This window comes from Ambystoma mexicanum, chromosome 2p (assembly GCF_040938575.1).
Source record: "Ambystoma mexicanum isolate Mex_15411 chromosome 2p, UKY_AmexF1_1, whole genome shotgun sequence".
Classification (NCBI taxonomy): domain Eukaryota; kingdom Metazoa; phylum Chordata; class Amphibia; order Caudata; family Ambystomatidae; genus Ambystoma; species Ambystoma mexicanum.
Genome location: NC_090923.1, coordinates 943,990,056 through 944,006,021, shown reverse-complemented (window position 1 = coordinate 944,006,021; position 15,966 = coordinate 943,990,056). Strand labels below are relative to the sequence as shown.

The following is a 15,966-nucleotide window of genomic DNA, read 5'->3' as shown; positions in this document are numbered from 1 at the left end:
TCTGCATCATCCACAAGGCCATCTGGGGCCTGGGGCCTCAATACCTTCAACTCTCTCTTCCTAAATACCTTCCTTCTCGAGCTCTTCGCTCATCTGCCTCAAACTCCCTCAGGGTCAGTCGCTTCTCCAAGCAACGAGTTGGTGGTAGATCTCTTTCTTCGGTTGGGGCCTCCCTCTGGAACAGCCTCCCTGCCTCCCTGAAACTTGAGGAGAATCATCTTCGGTTCTGGAAGCACCTCAAAACCTTTCTCTTTGCTTCTGCTTTTTCTCCTCCTCTCCCTTGCTGACTTCCTGGCTGATACTGACATTGCACAGGTTGCCTGGCCAACCTCTGATCTCGGGCCCAGGTCCCCTCCCCCGCCAGTCGCACTCCTGCACTGCCCTCCTGGCAACCCCGCACTTGAGGACTGTTTTCTGTATTCCTACAGTCCCACTACCAGCACTTGACACCCGATGTCTGCACTTACCCTGGCACTTGCCATCTGCTGGCTGTACTTTATTTATTGTTTATTTATTTCTTATCCCATGTACTGCACTGTCCTCTCCCACTTCCCCCCGCACTTCTCCTCCTTACCCTTCCCATGCAGTTGCGCGATCTGAATGACACCTGGCCTAGTAGGATCGTTGTCTGTCTGCCCTCTGTTCCCCTCCCTTGCCTCGTCGCGCCTTGAAACATTTGTGTATAGGCGTGTTATTAATGCCATATCATATCATATCATGTAGGTTTTAAGATGATAACAGGTAGGATGCTGTCCATGTTGGAAGTAGTTTTAGTGATGCAGAACATTGGTAAGGTCATCAATTGTGTTGAGCCTGAATTCAGGCCAGAGTATTGTTTTGTGGGGGGCAATATAAAGCTAGAGATTTTTGACATTAATATGTCCCCAAATTGTATTTTTCTTATTGCTAAAGAAGGCATTTTTCTATGGGTCCAGTGATTAGTGCCTTCTGAAACTGGTTGCAGGAGTGTATAATAGCTTTGAATAAGGCTCTGCTGTGGTTACCTACTGCTATCATTGCAGAGTTGTAAGCGGCTATAACCTTTGTGATATGTACCTGGCGAGTACAACAGAGGAATTTTAATGAGAGGAGACTATCCCGATTGCAAGATAGAGAAACATTCCTGGTTGTGAGTAACACGCCTGGCATACATGTCCCTCATCCCCTTGCATGAATGCCCTTTTTCCACATTCACATCATTTTATTCTCTTCAAAAGAGAATACTCGGTTGCCAATAGTAGTGGTGAGTGCACATTTTGGGGTGTTTGTGTCCCGCTTTCAGGCTACAAAACAACCTTGTGAAATATTTACTGTTCAACGGAACGCAATATGTTTGCAGACGGTGACGTGTGGGAATTAAAGGTAGATCAGATGGATGTTGTACTTTCCAAGGTTTCATTTTTGTAATCACTTCTTAGGAATGAGATTGATACACTGTCACGACTCAAGGAGGAGGAGCCAATTGGGGACCTGGATAGATATGGGCAGGCTCAAGAAACACCCTTGCCACCTGAAGCCCTGGAGTAGACGAGGAAACAACTTTCATAGCAGCTTGAAGATGGTTTAATATGGAACAATAAGCAGCTCAGGCACCCATTTAACAATCCCAACATGATGCTCACCAGTGGGGTAATATTCGTACATCAAGGTTGTTGTTAGGGACAAAAGAATATCAATGTAATAATTTGCTTGTTTCGATGGCCTTCAACGCCTAAGGAAATTGAGCAATATGTACAATCATCTGGATTATGTGACCAAGCAAAAGCATCCACAGAGAAACCTAGTGCCTTATTAAAATCACAATGATATACCCTTCAGGAACCCTGGTACACTCTCTTTTTTACTTTGATCACAATTATTTGTAATGTTCATATTGGGTGTTAGAAAGAGTGGATCTAGTTTGGAGAATCAACCATGCACTCTACATTGAACAGGAAGAGCTAACAGTGAGTCTCGTCACTGGGAAGATGGGGAGGTGATTCATTGATCATTTACAGCTGTGTGATGGTGAAAGGATACAGAACAACATTCCATGGGAGGAGTGGTTCATTTTCTACCTGGATGATTGGTTTTAATAAAATCTCAGGTATGGCACGGGTGCAATTTTAGGCGAACAGGTTTTTGTTCAATTAATAAGCAGTGATACGTATGATATGAAGAGGGTGGTGCTCCGCAGATGAGCGGTGTAGAATGCGAATATGTGTTTTCAAGTCTTTTCTCTTTTGTAGTATTGATGGACTTTAAATATGGTGAGGATTTGCTTCTTGACGGTACGGTTGCCGGCACAGATAGTTTCTTAGGCTTGGTGGCGGTGCGGCTGGGTTTGATTCTTAGGAGAGGAGTTCACTGAGGAAGCTCTACAGCACCAGAGGTGAGGAACATCTTGATCTGAAGAAGAGGGGGGTGAGGAGCAGAGATGGGGAGAGTCCCTTAATCTGCAGAAGAGGGTGTGAGCACCAAGGCATGTAAGAGCACCTTAATACCCAGAGGAAGGGGGTGAGAACCATAGAGAGAGGGAGCCCCTTATTCCCCAGAAGAAAGGGTGAGTACCAGAGAGTGTGAGAGCCCCTTGATCACCAAAGAGCATGAGAGTCAGAGGTGGAAAATATCCATTTATGCCCACCAGAAGGGGGAGTGTGCAGCATAGAGAGGGATTGCTCTCTGCTCCAGAATAGGGGGAGAACCCTTTGTCATACCAGAAGGGAAATAATCCCTAAACCTAGAGCGAGAGAGAGAGAGAGAGATAGAGCGAGAGAGACAAAGGGACAGAAAAAGAGAGAGGGAGAGCAAGAGAGGGAGAGAATTCTTAGCACCAGAAGGGAGGAAAAGAACTCAGCACCAGTATGAGCTGAGGTAGGGGAGCTGCCTGCCTGTAACCTTGTGCATGCATTTTGTTGTCAATTTATCTCCACTCTTTAACCCTGAGGATTATATCCTCCAAGGTCTCATAGGTTACAAGAATCCAGAACCAATTCCCATACACACTTCTTAAGTCTAACTTTCATTTAATAAAAGCATATAAACTTTATTTCAGTTTCCGTATCTCTGTATCCCTTTGACCGTGACAGCACTGATACAACTGCAAGTCAAAATTCCTCAATCGTGGTTTGCACTACCGGATTATGGATGGCCAGATCCACAGAGCCATAAGAATATCTAGTTTTAGGCCAATCACCTGAGGGCTTTTGCCTTTAAAAGAAGGGGTCTCCCACCCCTTCTGCAGATTCTCCAGATTGTCTTGGATCCCCTCGGATCCTCATGAGACCCCCAGATTCACTCTGAAATAACTCTCTGGGCTTCCTTGGGGAAAGTTGTACTTTCCAAAGCCATTTGCCTGAGGTGAAGAAGGAGCTGATTAAGTCAGAAGGAAGATCTGTCCCCTAGCCACTCCCAGGGCACATCAGGAGTGACCTTTGCTGTGGACCAGGACCTACCACTCTGCACCGGAGTCTCCAAGAGCTGGGGAAGCAGACCCTGAATGGAACCCTCCTGTCATTGAGTCCCCCTGAGTGGGCCTCACAGCAGCCTGAGGGCCACAGCAGCCGAAGCTCCCTGTTCTACCACACCTTGAACGAGAGGGAAGGCCCCCGGGCAGGCTTCTGCACAATCTCCATCAATTTGAACTTGCTTGCACTTAGGACCAACTTAACACCTCATTGTGATCTACCTAAGCCTGTCACCTCCTGGGCCTGAATCAACTGTTCAAAGCCAGGACCCGATCTGAATTAATGGTGAGTCACACACCATCTCTGACCAGAGTTTACAACCAAGGCTCAACCCAGTTACCTCTTGAACGTACGCCTCATTGACCTGCTCATCGATGCCCCTATATCACCACTTTGACACCCGTCCCCCAGTGACTGGAACCGCTGGATCGTCACTCATTGACCCCTCCGAGCGGCTAAAGCTCGACTCGACCTCGCCAAACTGCGAAACGATCCCTGCAGTGCCCCAACCGGTGCTGTTTGTAGCACCCCTTCTAACGCACTGAGCATCCGCATTTGCCTGTACTCGATGCCCACTTGCTGCTTGGGCCTACACGATCCAATGTGCCCAAACTGAGCTTGATCCGCTTGCATCAATGTTCAACACTGTATCTGACTCCAAGAACTGAATCCAGTTATTGTTGACCCTGAACTGCTCTCTCTGTACACTTAAGCCCTAGGGACTTGTTAGGTCACGATTCCCCATGGTTTAAAAAATGACTTTTCCTTTCTGTGGATAGTAACCTACCTACCACCCTTGTAACTATGCTCCGGGTGCAACTTTCCTCAGTCTGTCGCATATTCTCTGTTCTTCCTTTGGGGTGAATTTCTGTACAGTGTTTTCCATTTGTTCTAGTGTAGATGTTGTGTTTGATTAAAGTGTTTATTTTTAAAGAACCTTAATTGGCCATTCCCTTTATTTTGGACTGTGAAACTGTTTGTTTGGGTCACTATTGGTTCACCTTCACAATGTTGAGGTGGTCAGTAAGGGTCCCCATGATTACAAGGGTTTATGTTGCACATGCCGCAATAACGACTGGGGGTGGTGGCGAACTGGGCACAATATTGCAATTTCATATATATCGAGTGCAGTTAATTATGGATGGGATATGTTACTTTCGTGTTACTGTTTGTCAAGAATTAATGCATATTACCTTGTACGCGCGCAGAAAGTTAAATTTTAAAACCCACTAAATGTAACATACACATGGTTCAAACATAGGGTGCTTTTAAGTACATGGAAACTAAGAGACATGGAAGGATTTTTAAAGTACATGCAAGGTAGAGTACTGGGCATAGAAAACAGGCATCAAACATACATGCACATTGATACAAATACATGGGGAATTTATGAATTTCAATATAGCACCATTTTTACAAATGAATCAAAAACAAAGTAGTCTGGGCTGTTTTGCAAAGTGCATTTTGACTGTTGAGAAACTGATTCTGAGGTTTCAGAAGTCAGGGGACGAGTGAATAAGTCATTTCACAACTTTAGCGGTTAGCTCAGATGCCCAAACTGGCCATGAGTTTCATGATCTGATATAAAATGCAGACTGCAGAGGTAATCATGATGCATGGGAGCGTAACAGAACAGGTTTCACTATTTGTTTGGTTAGCAGTAAAACTCGGGGTGATCCAATGCCCAAAGCTAACTAATGAGAAGTCAGGAGTTGCAATTTTTTTGCCAGATGTGCTATGTGCAACAGAACAGTGGCTGTTTAGATTAGCATTTTCCAATGAAACTAATGACCTGGGAATGAGATAGCATCACTAATTGAAAGAGAAATGTTTTACCAAGTCTCTCTCATATTGCTTGAAATATTTACCCAAACTATGTGCAATTAAACATTGAAGCTAAAAGAGCTTAGACCGGTTACTGCTAGTAAGGAATTATGTTTGCGTACAAATGGTTTACTAAAATAATGATGTCATGACCCACCACAACAAATCTTAAGAAGAGGTGTGTTTTACACTTCAGTTGAAGATGGTAGTTAAGATAAGGGCTACCAATGAAAACGTAGGAAATGGAGAAGGATGGGATTTCTTTGAAGATGGTTTTGACCAATCACTTTGGGGGGTGAATTGTAATAAAGTACCTGTGACTATTACAAAATTGTATAAAAGATGCCAATTGATGTAGTTTGTTGAGACCTGGGTTAGTTTGGTCATACGGTACCATCAAACTGCTCCCCGGATAATTGTACAATAAACTTGCTTTACGTAGAAAACGTGCCCTCATTCTTCAGGTGGTGGACCCGGTTTGGGCTAAGGTAATTAGGGGTCTGCCCCCACAATACCTTCACACCCCTATTAGGAGCATAGCCTTCCTTTTTCCCACGTTACCACAAAAGGTGAAGTGGTATATCTATTAACTGCCTCTCTTTTACCTTTATGATTGAGTTGGATTTTGGCTTGCAGAAGTGTGAGGGCTGAGTGGGCCATTTTACCCCAAAGGTAAACAAAGGTAAGCAAGATTTTATTTTCTACTTTCTACCTGGATGTGGGCAGTATATGGCAGCATGAGAAATGCAAGTCTTTGCAAGTCTTTGTACAATAAGTCTAGCTGTGGTTCTCACCTTGTCCTGAGCCAATTGCTCCTACTACCTGCTCACAAAAGATCCTATCAAAGTCACATGTTACTGTCATAATTCCTTTTAATATGTTGTGCAATGATATGATGATATGATATTTTATTTATATCACGCCTATACACAAGTGTTTCAAGGCACAACGAGGCGAGGGAAGGGAACAAGACAACAAACTTACTAGGCCCAGTGACATTGAGATTGTGCAAGTGCAGGGGAGAGGGAAGGGGAGAAGTGCCAGCAGAAAGGGAGGAGGGGCAAGTGCAAGACATAGGATTAGACAATGCAAACAAGAAGTGTGGCCAGCGGGCGGCAGTGCAAGGGTTAAGTGCAGAAAACATGTGATAGATAAGTGCAAGTAAGGGGGGGTTGTAGGGTTGCAGATACAGCCCCAAGTGCAGGGTTGCCAGGGGGCAGTGCAGGTGTGCAGTTGGGGGGTCATGAGCCTGAGCCCATGGTTTTGGAGGGTGGCCAGGTAACCAGTGCAGTGCAATGAAATGTAGTCACACAGTGTACATGGTCTCTCCTCATTGTAGAGGAACACTCAGCTTTGGTTGTATGAGGACTCCTTGCAGAAGGGGCCTATTTTCTCCTTAACGCTTGGTAAGCAAAATAGTCACCGGCCAGTGGTTGAAGAGGGCGGGGGCGGTTGAGAGTGCGGCGCCTCTACTTTTTTTTAATTACGCTTTACTGTTCCTATACTTTTATTTTAAACCATTTCAGGATGGTTTCATTTTAAAATAAAAGTGTAGGAAGAAGTTAAAATGTGCACTTCAGTGCACTGCACTGAACATTCCCTTAAACAGCAGGAGCATTTATTAGGGGGTTGTATTGCACGTGGGAGGGGGCTTGGCAGCGAAGCTGTTTGTGGGGTGGGAGGGCAGGCTAGCACCGAACATAGCTCCACTACTTCTTTTCGTACACCTCGACCACTGGCCCTGGCCTAATAAAGGTAACATCCTTTTTTTAAAGAAACTCACTTACCTTGAAACGTAAGACTGAGAGTTATTAAGCACCACGTGACTCGGTGGTATCAATGGCTGAGTTGCTGGGCATTATCAAGAGATGAACGCCTGGAGCTGAGGAATTGGACATTTTCGAACAGCGATTATCAAGAGCTGAGCAGCGTGGCATTACCAAGTGCTGCATGGCTGGGCATTAATGGGTGGGTGATGGGATGAGTAATTCCTGCTAGCAGTGCCAAAGGAGGCCACTATTACTTACATAGGGATGGTAAAGTACCTGAAAACGAGGAGTACGAAGAGGGCCAGCGTGAGAGTGGCGAGAGAGAGTGCGTATCCCACGGTGTACATCAGCCGGAAGAGCTCCAGGATCGTCGCCTGCTTCTGCGTGGAGATAAAGAGAGAGTTAGGGGCTGTGGGGTTTCTGGTAAGAACCAGAGTAGGGTTGTTTTTTTTCATTTAATGAACTTTTTAATTCAAATGAAAATGTCTTAGTGTAAAAGTGTAATCAGCACCTATGTCCCATTTGCACCGTGTCGTCTCTCCCGGTGGCCTTTCCCTTTAGACCTCGAGGGTCTCTGCTGGGCCATCCCCCTGTAAAAGTAGCCCTGGCTGAGCCCCAGATGCTACAGCAGCGGCCAGCAGGTGCAGCATCCCCATGTGAAGCGGGGAGAGCAGCCTATGGGGATGAATTGGTCACAGCACATTGCAAAGTCCATGTTTCTCACCAATCCGTTTGACTGTTACCTGGAGTTACATCATTGTTTAGGAATTGCTTATGATGACATCATGGAAGTCTTGTCACTCATTCATTTTACTGGGGTCATGCCCTTGGGCCCTTTCTGTTTCTTACATTGGTTTCTATGATGTTATGCGATTCACCACAAGGGTTTATCATGTCTAATGCAGTTTAATTAGTGAATAGAATATGACACTGTATATATATATAATTACTGCATTTGAGTCCATGGAACATGTTATCCGGTCCCTATAAACACACATGGAGCCCTTAGCAATTATTAGTCATTGCTTGTAAAGTTTCAATCAAGCCATTTGTCATTTTGCTCATTTATTGTACAGTATGTGAGCAGGGGTGGACTGGGAACCAAAAGAGGCCCTGGAAATAATGTTCAAAGTGGACCCATATTACACTTTTTCAGCAAGCATCAGCCTTTACCTATGGGAGAAATAAAATAGGCTACCACACAAAAGAGGACCAGGGTACAGAGGCCTACCGGGAATTCTCCAGAGTACCCCATAAGCCAGCCCAACCCCTGTGAGTCAAACAATACCTTGGCCTCTACATGATTCTAAGCTGCCCTCGTTAAATGATGGTGGCCCTCATTACGAATCCGGCGGAAACCGTGCTGGTTAAACCGTAAGGTAGCCGCCGGACCCGTAATGATTTACCGCCGCCTGACTTGCCAGCCACAACAGTTGGTGGGCTGGAATTTTGGCCCAAGGTCAGCATACCAGTCTGGGGTGTACTGGCGATAGGGAAATCTGACCAACCCTACTGATTCGCTTTGCACACTGTAGGGTCCGGCCCTGTCGTATCAGTATAGGCGATTTCGGGAGATTGACGATCCTGCGACTTTTTCAAAAATAAGAAGTTAGGACACAAGGTCGACATACCAGTCTAGTCTGGGCTGTACTGGCGATAGTGAAATTCAACCAACCCCACCCATTCGCCCTGCACAGGGGTGGAGCGGGGTGCAGCCCTGTGTTCTCTCAGTATAGGCGATTTTGGGAGATTAACGATTTTGCGATTTTTCAAAAATAGGAAGTTATGACACAATAACACATACACAAGGCTCTAGCAGACCCACACGTGAATGTTGGATACAGACCCGGGCAATGGCGGGTGGTTCTGCTAGCAGGTTATAAAGTAGCATGGCAAGAACCAACCCCTGCTTTAAACCGTTATTAGTCTCAATGAAAGAAGAGTGTGTGCCAGTGTTGTCCAATCAAATTGCAACTGAGGTGTAGCAATATAGTTGCAGACAGACTTCCATAGAGGTTCACTCAAACCCCAGTTGTTAAGCTTCACCCAGAGTTTTTCTCAGATAACGGTATCAAAAGCATACACATAATCTATAAAAGTCAGATAAAGAGAAGAGGAGGGGGTGTTTAAAGTGCTATTTGTAGGGTGCTGTAATACCCAAATAATGTGAGAGGTTAGGCCTGTTTGCTGGAAGTGTAAAAGTTGGTTATTCTCACCCCCTCGTCCTAAGTTCATTTAGCAGTCCTACAGACCTTACTTAAGGCATCTAACATGGCTAATAGGCGATAATTTGGAAAGTGTATCACATGCTCTTTTTTATCATGTCCCGGGATGAGCAAAAATGTCCTCCATGATTCAGGGACAATGCCCTCATGAGATAACTTCTTAAATAATGTATTTAGTAATGCTGTCTATATAATGGGAGCCTTTTTGATGATTATATTGGCTAAGTCATCAGGGCTGGGGCCTCGAGATGGTTTTAGCCTTTGCATATAATCTAATATATCTTCCTCTGTCAATGTGTAATTATGTGGGCAGGGAGTAATGGCATTAAATGTACTTAGTGCATTGGAAGGAGGCTCTACCAATCATAAACCTGTAATATAGTCACTCCATTTCGTCTTTGAGATGGGGTTAATTTCTATTTAGTTGGTCGCCTCTTTGTATTTTTTTTAAAACTACCAAAACCTTTTGCTATCATGCTCTCTTAAAGGGTGATGTAATATTTGCTACTGTACTGTATTCGAAGAAGAACTATAGTTACGCAGCCAATTTTTGTTATTGTTTTAAGGATTTTGCCAACGTGAGTGCAGATGACTGGGTCGACCTCATAATGCTTATGACAGAGACATATTTGACAGTTAAGAGTTCTTTTTCTCCACGCAATTCTTGCATCATAGAAATTGAGAGGACCATGAGATCGATACTGGGCCCATTTGATCCCAATAAAAGCAAAACGCTGAGCATTTTTGGACAGTTTGTTACCGACCGAATCAATGCCCAAGTAGGGCATGGAGGTTAGCAAATCTGTGCTGATGGATAAGTGATCATTTAGTTTGTCGATATTGCCTTTGCTCCATATAATACGATTTCCCTGAGAATTAATGGCATACATTTTAGGTAGCTTTCTAGGTATAGGTAATTCAGTGGTTTGGAAAACAAGTAGCAATTAGGAGTGGTCGCTCAAAGAGTTAGACTTTGGGGCTCATTACAAGTGCGCCGGTCAGGAAAAAATGCTGGTAATTCCGGCCCTGCCATTATTTCTGGACCGCCGCACTTCAAGTTTGCCGGTGGAGGCCATGGATCTCCTGGCAGGCTTGACCTGCCGGTAAATCAGGGCCCTACTGGCAAAGAAATGGTGCATTTACCAGCAACAGTGATACCGGTGCTAGAAATGGCAGCAATCCCGTCACATGCAGTCAGATGGGGTGGGAACTTACTGGCACTCCGCCGCCCGTGATATCCTGGTGATACCGGGATATCGGGCAGCCGAGATGGTAAGGGCAGTTTCCCGATATCCAGCCCAAATTACCGGTGGGATACCGGGAAACTCTTAATGAGGACCTTTTATCTAAAATGTCAATATTCTAGGAATTAATAACTTCCTAGAAAATATATAAGCAATGCTGCTTCTAGAGTCACCATTAGACCAAATGTGATTGTAAATGTAGCCTTTGCTGACCTGATCGTTAATATATCTCAGGCCATAGCCAACCATGAAATTAAGCAATTTTTCTCCGTGGAATAATTGTGATTTAGCACAAACGGTCCTACATGCTGTATCACTACAGAGTCTATGGCCCATTCGCGTATCCACCACTGGGTTACAGTGAGCATTAAAATCGCTGCAAATGAGCTAGCCTTCGATGTTATCAGTAGACTCATGTGCCCTTTGCAATTGGGCTTGGTATTGGGACCCCATTCCCGGTAGTGGTTGCTCAGGCGTGGAATGAACTTCCCATTGATATACGCCTGGAAAGACGACATCTCACCTTTAGGAAACATGTAAAAACTCTTCTTTTTGAGTGAAGCTAGTTAGGAAGCGATTGCCTGTGGTGGCCTTTTTCTCTCGTCCTTGTGTTTATGGAGCGCCCTAATGCCTACGGGCTTTGGCGCTATACAAATAGATAAATACATAAATTGTGTGCATAATATGCAAGGGTGGACATTAAAGGATGTATACTCTTTTAAGACATGAATAGTCTTAGTGCCAATGTCTAAGCCTCCTTGCAGTCTTTCTTTGTTTACCCTTAATGGCATTCTATTGTTTATGAAGAATACATCTATCGCTAGTGTATCATGTAGCCAAGTCTCCGGTGATGCAAAGAGATCAAAAGAGGTCAATAGATCATAACATGTTTTCGAATTTAGAAAATGAGAAGGGCCCCACGTGTTCTAGTAAGTCATAGTAAAAACATGGGGTGGGGGGATATTATTAAATTATTAAATATTAATTTGTTTGTTTACTGCAATGTCATGGGAATCCATGACCAATTACGGAGCATACTGCTTTGGGTTACCAAGGTGTCGTAGGGTTTCACGTTATGTACCTGGCTGTCTACCAGCAGCACTGCACTGCATGTAAATCAAAATTATGAAGAGCAGATTTAGAAGAACCATAATATTCAAAGGGGCCAGCAACCAATTCCTACCCTAATCTTAATGATTTTGATGAGTAAGACTTAAGGGGCGTCATTATGAGTGTGCCTGTGCGGTAATACCGTGCTGGTATTACTGCATACCGGCACATTACCACACAGGCACACTCCAAGTTAGGTGGTGGGATGGCCAGAGTACTTACTGAATTGCTCGTAATATCCAGCACCTCACCACCAAACAATGCTGGTATTACCGGCACGGTTATACCAGCAATTCACCCCATGGAGTCCTAAGTGACTCCATGGAATGGGGACTATACAGGCTTACCGCTACTTGTAATCTGCCGGTAATTCCGGCAGACCAAGTGGCAGAAACGGTGTTACCGTTTGGTGGTATCCCGCCGGATTTGCTGGCGGGATACCACCAAACTCTTAATGAGGCCCATGAGTTCAACAATCTCAGATGGGTTAAAGTGCAATTTAGACCAATTGTCACTAAATCAGACAGTAGATCAACTAGGTCCAAGTCCTTAGGTGAGATCACTCATAGTTGTGGGATAGTGTTTAGTAAGTTAGGGTATGAATGTTCGGTTAAAGTAAAGGACTTTCTACAGTGGTAAAATGTTCAGTAACAATCAATGTTCACAAACAAACATGGTGAGTATTTTCAAGCGACAGTGTGAGATCTAAACAAATCAGGCATTGAGGAAGGTACTGTAGCTAAGGATACTGGCTGATTGGTGGGCAGTGCTGAGAGAGGTGGGGTGTTGAGAAGTTCTGGGGTGTGGACTGCAGTAAAGAATTAGCCTCAGTTTGAGAGATGGCCGAATTCGGAAGATTATATGGTGAGCCCATGAGTTTTTCTGCTGCCTCAACATTCGTGGAGATAGTTGGCCATTTACAAAGAGCTTCTGATGCGTTTAGATCGCCTATTTTAAGTGAGTGCAAAATTGAGAAGTAAAAAGCTTGTGGCAGTATTTTTTACTGCTTCAGGATATTTGCTTCATGATTACCAGACAGACAGGGTGCTTTCGGTGCTGGCGTAAAACTAATGGATTCCTGTGAAATGGCATCTGCCTGCATTTAGCACATTACTGAAGCAGGGGAATCCACTGCAAATGCAGTCTTCAAAGCATCATTTGCAGGCATCAGTTACACTTGTCACCAAATGGAGAGTAAAAGGAAAGAGTAAAGGCGATTTTGCCTGTATTTTCTCTCTCCTTTTGAACTCCATTTTTAAAAAAATTTTTTTATGTATCCTTGCCAAATATTTTTATTGTTGGATTGTTAGTTTACAAAAAACCTTATACAACATTTCACACACAAGAAAAAAGCATACATTTCATTTTATCAAAATAGTCATACAAAGATATAAAAAGATATAAAAAGGAGACAATACTAAAATGCCATACAATGGAAAGAGAAAAAAAAAAATGTCATCAAAATCACAAACATTATCAAAAAGTCTTAAAAAGAATCTCTCCCAGCCGTTATGTTCAATGCCGTTATTTCACTGTAGGGGCATTATACATTAAGTTCCTTATTTTTTACCTCCAATTCCTCCGTTATATTATAGAGCAGTGAGTTCAATGCAAGACTTAAAGAAATATTTACACCCCACATACAACGACTCCAAAACAAGTTGGTAGATATTTCAAAATCCCCATTGAATCTATCTTTGAGATAGAGAGCTCGTTTAGAGCCAAAATGGGAACATGTTAAGACAAGGTGCTTAAGGGTTTCTAGCATGTCAGTCTCTCCACAGAAGCGACATGTAAGGCTAATTTGATTTGAAATATGGCCCTTTTCTTTATATATCCAATGATGTATTCTTTCTAAGGTAGGCATCTGATTGAGTCTAAACCTCATATACATTGTTCTCGCCCTATTGCAAGGGAATCTTTGTAAATAAAGGGGAATACATTCCCTTGCATGCCCGAAATTAGCATATTCCTTATAGGTTGCATAGGACCCTACGCCATTGACTGTATCCACCCAATCTGCTCTAAATAAAAGTCTCTTGACTAGTCCAGGTCGTTGAACTAGGTCATTTATGCTGGAACCTAGAGTGTCTAGCAGAGAATTCATTCTATCACTGAATCCCCTGATAGATTTCACTGCCCCGGACTCAATGACCTTATTTAACAACTCATATAGGGTGTTGACAGGAGGATCATTCATTTTTCTGAAAAAGGATAATTGTCTCCACAAATATCTAGCTTTAAGTGAGATAAGACATAGCTCATGTCGAATAATGGCGTTAGGGATTGCCATGGATAGGCCCAATACTTCTTTCCACATTTCTCCCTGGACCACATTCAAATATAAGCCCATGTCATGGGTACAAATGTCCAAACCATACAAAAGAATCGGCTCACATTTCGCTAGATAAAAACGTCTTATTGGTAAGAGCGAAAATGTACATACCCTAACACTCAGAAATTTCATTTGAGTCTTTAATTTAGTCGCTTTTTCTACAAGACTCAATTTCCACATCTTTAAGCTAGATTTATTAGAGAACGTATACCCGAGGTAAGTTATAGCCTGATCCTGTTCCACCGGATCATCTCCCATCTTCCAAGTATACGATTTGACAATTCTCTTCTTCGAAACTTCAATCGTTCGTGATTTCGATGCATTAGGGGAAAGATTGTTCATCATTGCATATTGCTAGAAAATATTCATCTTTCTACGGAGGCCACGTGGGGTACGGTCAAAAAGAATAAAATCATCCGCAAAGGCCATCCACTCGATAGCCAAACTCCCCAACCTTACCGGAGCAATGGAAGGACCATGCCATATGTCCTCCACATTGCTAATGTACAGGTTGAAGAGCGTGGGTGCAAGTGAGCAGCCCTGCTTAACCCCAACCATGGTATCAATGGCCTTAGAAAGAGAACCTTCTTGGGTTAAGCGCACCCTGACCGAGGTATTCCTATGTAGCAGAGCCAAGAGTTGGACAATCTTACGTGGAAAGTTCATTGCTAGCATTTTAGTCCACAATCTAGTTCTGATGACCCCGTCGAAAGCATTAGAAAGGTCCAAGAAAGCCATAAAAACTTCACCCATGTTGGATTGATGAACTGAATCTCTTAGATGGGCCAAGATATTCCCATTCAAGTCTGTTCCTTAGCCTTCTCTAAAGCCAACCTGAAATTTGCTAAAGCAAGCATTCCTTCTAATCACTTTGTTAAGGTCCCTTAGAAGTAAAATTCCAAAGACCTTACTAGTTGCATCTGGAAGCGCTATTGGTCTATAATTCCGGGGGTTTAGAACGTCCCCTTTTTTAAATATAGGGACAATAATGCTTTGGGCCCAAGAATTGGGGATAATGTGATATTTGAAAATCTCGTCAAATATGGGTTTGAGCAACACTGCCCACATTTCAGGGGCCGCCTTTATAACAAAATGGGGAATACCATCAGGGCCCGGCGCTCTGGATGGTTTGAGTTTATTGATAGCCCACATAATATCCTCAATATCCCACAAACAATCACCCACCACCGGAGGACCCAGGTCTAAATCCTGTTCTCTAGAAAAGACAGAAGGCAAGGCAAACTTTTCCTTATAGAAGGAGCACCACACCTCCGCTTGGATGGGGCAATCAAGTCTGTCTTTTATAGGCATAAGTGTAGTATTGACAGTAGCCCAAAATTTTACATCTCTGCCCTTGCAGAGGTTGTGCACCATCATTTGGTGCGCTTCAAGATATTGATCCATTTTCAAGGACTTGATCAAATTTTTGTGTTTCAGAATATTTTTTTTCTTTCTAAGCTGATGTTCAGAAAAGGAAATGGGTAATTTCTTCAGAGCTTTAATTTCCCTATATTTAATTCGCTTAGACCTTTGGATTCTAGGGTCACCTGCCCTTCCCCTTGATTTCAACGCCTCCCTATCACTAGTCCTACTAATTTTATATACACTGGACGTTATAATATTATAGCAGGATCCCCCCAAATCGATATCCTCCTCCCTATTGCTTTGTTGCAACACTAGGGAAAGGTTCTCCCAAACCAAAGCATTCAATTTCACAATCAATTTCTTATTCCATGCAATCCTTCTCCCATTATTTTCAGTCTTTAGGCCCAAAAGCATAGGATTACTGTGATTGCCAACATTGGGAATAGAAAGAGAAAAGCATAAGGGAATGTGGTCACCCAACTCTACCTCCATAAGTGTCAGTTTTCCACAGGCTTGCTTCCAGCTGTTCGATACATGGAAAAAGTCAATTCTGGAGCTAATACTTCCTCTTTTCCAGGTATATTTAGGTAAATTCCAATCCAAGGCGTGATCTAGAAGACGAAAATCCCAATGGTCAAGGTATTTATC

The 15,966-nt window shown here is 43.5% G+C and overlaps 1 protein-coding gene across 1 annotated transcript in view; it reads right to left on the bottom strand.

Moving 5' to 3' along the window:
* Window positions 1-15,966, bottom strand: part of GIPR (gastric inhibitory polypeptide receptor) — a 582,639-nt gene that overhangs the window by 279,129 nt on the left and 287,544 nt on the right. Inside the window, exon 6 of the mRNA XM_069643058.1 lies at window positions 7,316-7,419. Coding sequence (XP_069499159.1) covers window positions 7,316-7,419 — 104 coding nt within the window. The remainder of the gene's footprint in view (window positions 1-7,315; window positions 7,420-15,966) is intronic.